The 8,239-nt window shown below is 61.9% G+C and overlaps 1 protein-coding gene and 1 long non-coding RNA gene across 2 annotated transcripts in view; both read left to right on the top strand.

Moving 5' to 3' along the window:
* LOC144230634 (uncharacterized) overlaps window positions 1–3,660 on the top strand; it is a 5,985-nt gene extending 2,325 nt beyond the window's left edge. The window contains exons 4-8 of the mRNA XM_077762926.1: window positions 50–200; window positions 575–641; window positions 983–1,070; window positions 1,161–1,263; window positions 3,181–3,660. Coding sequence (XP_077619052.1) covers window positions 50–200; window positions 575–641; window positions 983–1,070; window positions 1,161–1,263; window positions 3,181–3,462 — 691 coding nt within the window. The 3' untranslated portion in view covers window positions 3,463–3,660. The remainder of the gene's footprint in view (window positions 1–49; window positions 201–574; window positions 642–982; window positions 1,071–1,160; window positions 1,264–3,180) is intronic.
* Window positions 3,661–4,380: 720 nt separating this feature from the next.
* LOC144230678 (uncharacterized) lies at window positions 4,381–8,171 on the top strand. The gene is made up of 2 exons (XR_013334836.1): window positions 4,381–6,925; window positions 7,373–8,171. It is a non-coding gene; the product is annotated as an uncharacterized LOC144230678 (long non-coding RNA).
* The last annotated feature ends 68 nt before the right edge of the window (window positions 8,172–8,239 follow it).

Below are 8,239 nucleotides of genomic sequence, written 5' to 3'. Positions count from 1 at the left end.
CTGGCCCACATGTTCACTGCTGAGGGCTGTAGCTCTGCTTCCTTTGCAGGAAAGTCTTTCACAAGCTGCGTTTGTGGGTCTCAGAGACGGATATCCGAAAGGTGGTGGCCAACACGCCCGGAGCCATCGAGCCCATCTTGTGTGCACTGAGGGAAAAAGTGACGGATTGTGCTGCCCACCAGGACCCGCCTGCCATGGCCGTACGTGTTGGTGCCATTGTTTGGCCTCTGACCCTGCTGTGTTTGTTGTGTTGGGACGAGGCCCAGTTATCTGCCGATGATGGTAAAACCCTGGTGGTGGTGATGAAGGCCCTGGTCCACACAGCCCTGGCCTGCAGAATCCTGCCACCCTCTGAAGCCCTCCGGCGTCTTCCGGCCTGACCCCCCCGGGGCCATGACAGCTCCCTGTGCAGAATCTCTCCCGCCCAGGCCCGCCCAGCCCGAGCTCCCTCTGCTCCTGTTTGCCACCCCCGACCCCCAGTCTGTGGCTAGAAATGTAGGGAGGGGTGTTGGCAGCATGAACGAGTGTCAGCTCCTCCTTGGCCGGCCCTTACCATACGACCTTTAAAATGCAGGGCCCAGGACCCTTCGGCGGGACTGCTGAGAGACCCCGGGCAGAGCTCACGGCCCCGCCGCACACTGGTAGTACCCATGTCCCCAGCTTGGGAGAACTGAGGCCCATCAGAGCCTTCCATGAAGGGCCGCGTCAGAGCGATGAGTTCACACCCCGGGAGGGCAGGGGTGTCCTGGCTGCCAACGCCTCCCGGGCTGTGGTTTCCTACGCGGGAGCCCACGGCCTGTCCACACCCCGTGCAGTGCCGTGCAGGGGCGTCCAGGGCTGCACTGCGGGTGACGTTAGGCCAGACGGTGCCTGCATGGTGCCCTCTGTGGGCTCAGCGCCCCGCCCCCACCCTGCACGCTGCTACCAGGCAGGCTCTTCTCTGGGGGCTGAGACCCCAGATAAGCATCCGCTTACCTCTCAGGCCTGCCCGGCCCCACAACGGCCTCAAGTGCGAAGACCCCTCGGAGTCCAAGGACTCCAGAGAAGACCGGCTGCTGTGTGTGCACAGGGTGGGCCCCTGTCTCTTGACCTCTCTGCTGTTCCACCCTTACCCCATCCCCGCCAGCCTGCGGGTTAAAGGCTGGGTGTTTGCCTTCCAGTCAGGACCCGGCGGGGGGACCCTGGGGGCACCTGGACTCCAGGCTGCAGCAGCTGCTGGAGGAAAAGGAGCAGGCACTGGCTGTCCTGCAGGAGATGGTCAAGGTACAGGGACCTGGGGGCCCTGCGAGGCCCAGACAACCCCTAGGAAGGGGAAGGATTGGTTGTAAGCCTTACGGGGAGGGGCCGCCCCGTCCCCCCTTCTGGAAGCTTGGACCCAGAATGAAGCTTGGCGGTGGGTGGGGCAGGCCAGGTCTCTGACCTGGGAGAAGCACGTTTAGTTTGATTATCTAGAAAACAGCCTCACTATGGAATATTCCAGACATAACCCGGAAGCAGAGAGGAGTATGGGGGACCTCCAGCCCCCTATGACTCACAACGCAGTCTTGCCAGTTCCCAGGCCCCAGAGNCACACACTCCCCCACGGCACGCGCCTGGTGCTGAGGGCGCCTGCCTGCTTCTGCCGGGGCCCTGGTGTTTCTCTGCTCTCTCACGGAGCGTCTCCTCCGTTCCTGGGCCCAGGAGGTGGCCCGGCTCCTTGCTGACCTAGAGCTTCCCTCCCGCGTGTCCCCACCCCCCACCCCGTCCACCCCGGGCGCAGGCTGCACTGAGGCGGTGGAGGGTGGGAGGTGTGCCGGCCACCCCAGTCGGCTCTGGGAGTGAACAGTTGTGAAGACAGCGCGGTTCCCCAGCGGGCGCTCAGATGTCGTTGAGCTGTTTTCTTGAGGAAGCAGGAAAGTGAGGTCATCGTGTGGTTTGAATTTGAAGGGCAGCAGAGAGGGAAGTGAGAGGCAGAAATGAAGCTGCCGCCTCGGTGAGGTCACCGTCATGCCCCCGCCGCCGGCGGCAAACCTGGAGGGAAGGAGGCTGCACCGGCAGCTGGATGCTGTCCCCCCAGAGAGAGTAGACTCCGGGGGTGGGGGTGGGGGTGGGGGGAGGTCCTGGCAGCGGGAGGAGCAGCGGCTGTGGGGCCTCTGTGTCAGCCGGAGCGGGACGTCTGTCATAGCGGGCAGCGCTAGTCAGCACGTGGCCGCGGTCAGTGTGGGGGATGGTGGCGTGCCGGCCCACGCTGTCCCGTGAGCATCAGGCGGGGGGAGGGGGATTCATCTGCTGAGACGCTGGCTCCTTGAAAGCCAGCCGGAGAGGTCTGTCCTTAGCTGGAATGTGGGCTGTCATGCCGTTGACTTCACTTTGGAGTTTGGGGGCAGACAGGTTTTTTCAAATCCAGCTGTTTCCCATTTTCTGGCATGACTGGGTCTGTGCTTCCGGTAGGAAAGGTTTGTGCTGTGACTGGAGAGGGCACCCCGGGCAGGGCAGCCTGGTGAGGGGTGTGGAGCCTGGTCGTTCCTCCCGCATGAACGTGCGCCCAAGAACGTTTTCTTGGCTATTCATTTTTATTGTCTCAACTTACTTATTTTTAAGTTTTATTTATTTCAGTAATCTCTACACCCAGTGTGGGGCTTGAACTCATAACCTGAGATCAAGAGTTGCCTGCTCTTCTGACTGAGACAGCCAGGCACTCTTTGGCTATTAACATTTCTCATTCATTTATTCCTTTATTGAATGCTTGTTTATTTTTGAGAGAGAGAGGCCACAAGCAGGGAGAGGGGGAGGGGACACAAGATCCAAAGCAGGTTCAGCGCTGACAGCAGCGAGCCCCACACGGGGCCTGAACTCACAAACCATGAGATCATGACCTGAGCCAAAGGCAGACGCTCCACCAGCGGAGCCCCCCGGTGCCTCTGGCTATTAACTTTTAGCAATAAACGTTGCACACACTGCCTGGATGCAGTGCGTACATTCAGTCAACCATTAATTCCACAAACTGCTCCGAAAACCTACCAGGGGACCAGGCAAAGCTCTTCCATTTGCAGAGGGGACAGGCTGGGGGGCTCCAGGAGGACTTGCCAGCTCTGGCCAGCCGGGACCCAGGAATGTTCCAGAAAGGGTGAGGCAGGGAAACCAGCCCCTCCCATAAGCACCCCCCCATCCTCTCATGTTCTGCCCTTCCTGACTCCCCAGCGGTCTCCATGTGCTCCTGGCTGGGGAGCAAACTGCCCGCCTGGCACCCCCGACCGTGTGGTCGCCCAGCCCCAGCCCATGGACAGCGTGCTGCCTTTCAGGGTTGTGTGCTTTCCTGAAGATTTTGCAGATGAAGGTGGTCAGGCTGGAGCACCTGGTAAAGCTGAAGGACCAGCGGATTGGAGAGCTGACGAGACCTGGGAACGAGCCCCAGTGACCGAGAGTGACACCGGAGAAAGGCTCCTCCGAGTGGCCACCCCTCCCAAGTCCACTAGACCTTGAACTTGAGTCCACATGGAACCCCCCCAGACCAGGGGCCCTTCTGCTTGTGTCTGTGCACCGTCCAGCAGGAGCAGAGTGGGGACATGTGTACAGTGTCCCAGGGGCCTCGGTGTGCGGACGTCCACGCAGCAGAGGCCGGAGATTCCAGCCCACCCCAGAGACGCGTTGGGATATCAAGACTTGGTCTCGTTCCCTTGAGTCCCTGAGGTGTCCTGTCCTCATTGTGTCTGTGAGCACAGAAAGTTCCGGTCTGTAGGGTATTGCGGTTGCAGGGGAGGGGGAGCAGGGCTGGGCCAGCCAGCAACATCCTGTGTCAGCCAAACCCGAGTCCTGTGGAGGATTCTGGATTCCGTAGACACAGCACACTGGGAAGTGTGTCTCTGGGGCCCGGCCTCTCTCCGCCTAGGGAGCACGTGAGGGTTGGGAAGGGCCATCGGAGCTGGCGGTGCAGGCACTGGCCGCCCTCCGTGCGTGGGTCTAGGGGCTTTGCAGAGACCCCAAGTGGACCGACCGGTCCCTGCACTTTGCTCGGGAGAGTTTGGGGGTCAGGGTGGAGCTGGAGCTTCAGCCGGTGTCGCTGTGGCCTTCTCACCGTGGGATAGGCCCACGACCTGCACGTGGGGTCCCTGTCCCTGGGTTGGGGACTTCGGGGCAGTACACTGGAGGGGACAGGCTGGGGGTTGCATCCTCCTGCCGACTTCTGGGTCCCGAGCCACTGTGGGGACTCAGGAAGCTGCGGCAGAGCCACAAACCACCTCCAGGGCTTGCGAGTCAGCAGAGCCCTGAGTCAGAGCCCAGGCCTCCCTGAGTCAGACAGCGCGTCTCTCGGCCCCCGAAGCCGCTGAGGCCTGCGTCAGGGCTCTGGGCTCGGAGGGCAGGGCTGAGGCTGTTGAGAGAACCGGGGNCGAAGCCGCTGAGGCCTGCGTCAGGGCTCTGGGCTCGGAGGGCAGGGCTGAGGCTGTTGAGGGAACCAGGACGAAGCTGCTGAGGAGCACAGCTGAGGCAGGGGGTTTGCCCCCAGCCAGGAGGCCCGTGGAGACTCCTGGGCCAGCGCTGACTCGGCCCGCAGCCAGGCCCCCAGGTGGGCTGGGGGGCTTGGGGGGCGTACATGCAGGAGGAGGGCGGTTCTGGAAGAGCCTCCGCCACTGGAAGGGCCTGGGAGTGGTCGTCTCAGAGGCCTCCCGTGCAGCCCGCCCCTGGAGAACGAGGAGCCTCAGGGTTTGTGGGGGTCCAGGCCTCAAGTAGTAGGGCTTCTAGAGATCAGTGTGGGGGTGTTCACATCTCAGTTGAGGGGGCAGGCTCTCGTGGGCATCTGGGCTACAAATGTCACTTGCTTGTTCCTGGTGTTAAGTGAGAGCCCGGAAATGAGCCCAGAGATGGGGGCTCCCATGGCCCAGAGCCTGAGTCAGGACAGGCCCAGGAGGCTTTAGACCCCAGACCTGCGCCCTGCCCAGGCCCCTGCAGGAGCCAGGGTGTGTGTGGCGGGGTGGGGGGTGGGGGGCATTCCTGAACTCTCCTGTTGCTTTGGGGATACAGCAGGTGGGGCTGCCTGTCTGCTCCAGGGCCCACACATGTGCAGACACACACTCATGAAGCTGGTTGGTCCCTTGATGAAACAGGGCTGCTGTGTGTACCTGTGTGCCTGGTCACACCCATGTGCTCACCAGTAGAGGTGGCCCCAAGGGCTGGGTTTCAGGCTAGAGATGAGGTTGGAGCTGGGGGAGCATGGCCCGAGGTGATGGTTTTGCCCTGGCAGGGGCCTGTCCCCGTCAGGGACCGGAGAGCCGGCCCTGAGCATCTGGTGCCTGGAGGCGGGGGCCCCTTCCAGATGAGAAGCCCTGTGGCCCAAACACAGGCCCGGCTTGCTGGCCTGCAGATGGGCCCAGGGGCTGGACCCCCACTGCAGCCTCTGGAGGGTCAGCCCCGTGGCTGGGGGCACAGGCAGGGAGACCTCTGGCTGAGGTGTGTGAGCCCCACCCCGGCTGAGGGAACAGGTCAGCTCTGTGCCACCAGCGCAGGCTCAACCACCCAAGGTGAGGCTCCGGAGGGCCTGCTCAAGGGCCGGAGGCTACCCTCTGGCTTAGCCTAGCTCCCGGAGGGACACCCTTCCCCACCCCGGGGACACACACCGGGGACAGTAGACCCGGTGGACAGGTTGGCAGGTTCTGGCACCAGGTTCTGAATTCCTGGCTGTGGGCACAGCTGACTCGGGCCTGGGCCGGACGGAGATGGGGGAAGCTGTGAAGCCAGGACCTCAGGCTCGCGCTTGCCCCTCCAGCCTGTGCTGGATCCTGGGCTACCATGTATGGGAAGCCCCTTCCCCACAGACTCCCCCTGGTTGGGCAGCACCCATGACCTTGGATGACAATGATGTCACAGGACTTCCTGTGGCCAGCTTGCATCCCTTGTGTGGGGCTGGAGTGCTGTCCAGGGTACTCCACGTGGGCCCCCAGGTCAGGTGGGGTTGGAGCCCCTGCGGAGAGCAGAGCCCCCCCCCACGCCCGCTCAGGCCCTCCCCAGTGTGCGTGCGGCTGGGGGTGCAGGTGCCGGAGAGGCTGGTGCGTGCCGCAGGCTGCAGAGTTGGGGGCTCCCTTGGGGCCCATACAAAGCGGGTGACAAGTGAAACATGAGGGTGCCGCTGTGCCCTACCCCATTCTCTTTCCCCGGACCCCTGGAGCAACCTCATGGTCAGACCAGCACAACATAGGCCCAAGAGGCTTCTGGATCCTTCTGTGGGGACTTAGGACCCTAGCACAGTGCCACAAACTCTGAGGGTCCTCATCCCAGTTATGGGGGGCCCCACCCCAGGCCACAGGATGCTCCCCAGGGGACCACCTGGCCTTGGCTCTCAGGACCTGGGGCCTGAGCTGCGGGTCCGATCCCGGCACACACACCTCGGGGGCTGCTGTGCAGGGCTAGCAAGATGGAAGGGACGCAGCTCTCCGGCACACCTGGGCTGCGGGCTCCCGCCTGGCTCTGCAGCCTCGCCGGGAGGCAGGAAGCGGAGGCTGACGCGTTGTCTCACTGCCGTGTGCTCACGGTTGCTCAAGCAGCCGCCTGGATGAGCAACAGCTCCGAGGAGCCGTGCTGACATCCTGGCCGTGACTGCGATGACGAAACGGGCCCTGTGATTAACGTCATGCACCAGGGACACCACCCAGGTGCCATTTCCCGTGTAACCCCAGGGAGGAACCGAGCCTGGGGGTAAATGTAGGACAAAATCGGAAGCCAGGTCAGCCCCACGCTGCAGCTGCTCTTTCTCTAGTTCACAATTTAACTGCGGAAGCAGAGTGCAGAGAAATGTCCGCGCCACAGCGCGGGGCTGGCTCCGCGCGGCCCAGACGCCATCAGACATTGCAGTTATTCCTGCCTGAGATGGACCAGACACGGAGAGTGCTGGAACCAAGTGAGTGCCTGCGAGAAGAGACCCAGTGTGACAAGTACTTCGTCTCTGTGTCCACAGGTGAGGCCGAGCACAGGGGCTTCGCATGGTCTGAGTGCAGAAACCTCCGGCAGTCCTCTCTCGGGCCGGTTCCCTTCCCACAGCACCTCCCGAGGCAGTGGCTTCTGGCCCAGAGGCCGTCCTGACCTGCTCCTCTCGCCAGCCCTGGCGTCCACACCCGCAGACCCGCGGCCGCTGGCCCCAGGCTCCCTGCATCCCTAGTTTAGGGATTTAGGTCACGCCAGCTTTGTCCTGCTATAAACTGCACAACATAAAGTCACCTGAGAATGAGGAGTTTAAAAGGAGTGGTGCCAGCTCCCCCCACCCCCAGCCTAGACAGCAGGAGGTGGATGCGTGGGAACGTGGAAATTCATTGGGTAGATCTTTCTGCATGTGTTAAATATTTCATAATTTTTTTAAATTTAATTTAATTTAATTTTTTTTTAAAATATTTTTATTTATTTCTAGGAGAGAGAGAGAGACAGCGTGAGCGAGAGAGGGTCAGAGAGAGAGGGAGACACAGACTCCGAAATAGGCTCCAGGCTCTGAGCCGGCAGTCAGCACAGAGCCCGACGCGGGGCTCGAACCCACGAACGCGAGATCATGACCTAAGCGAAAGTCGGACGCTTAACCGACTAAGCCACCCAGGCGCCCCTCATAATTTTTTTTAATTTTAAAGGGAAAAGCCTAGGATGCACAGAAGTGCACATGTGAACTGGTGGTTGGAAACCCATCACGTGGGGTTGCTGAGTGTGCAGCCGTGACGGCACCTCCCGGCTCTGACCCACCCCTGCCCGGGCTCAGCCAAGATCTGGGGTGGCTTCCGTTTCCCGGGGCCCACTTCCCCTTTCGAAAAATGGGGAAATGCAGGTTTCCCTGGGCAGGCTGCCCCCCCTCACCCACACTGCCCCCCCAGCCCCCATGGCCCGGCCCAGGGATGCCCCCATGTGGTCAGTGTGGAAATCACGCCTTGTTGACCCTTAAAAATGGGCAATAGGTGGATAGGATTTTTAAACCCCTGCAGCTCTGGGTTTTACTGGCCGGCTTGCCTGGCCTTCCCCGTCGCCTTCCTGCTTCAGCCAGAGGCCGGACACGTCGCTGCTGCCTGAAGGAGGGCGCTGGAGCCCCTGTGCGGGCAGAGACTCGCCCGGACCGGGCTGCGCGGTCCGGACCCCAGGGAGACCCCGGGGCACCAATGCCATCTCCCCGCCTCGTGAATGTGTATTTTCATAAGTTTTGAAACAATGAATCCAACTTTGTTCTCGTCCTCGTCCTCTCGAACGCAGTTTGCTCCCAGAGTGTTTTTGAGTGAGAGGCTGCGGCTGCGCCTGGGGG

This window comes from Crocuta crocuta, unplaced genomic scaffold, assembly GCF_008692635.1.
Source record: "Crocuta crocuta isolate KB4526 unplaced genomic scaffold, BGI_CrCroc_1.0 scaffold466, whole genome shotgun sequence".
Taxonomy (NCBI): Eukaryota; Metazoa; Chordata; class Mammalia; order Carnivora; family Hyaenidae; genus Crocuta; species Crocuta crocuta.
Note: the sequence above shows the minus strand (reverse complement) of the source record. Positions and strands in the feature narration are given on the sequence as shown.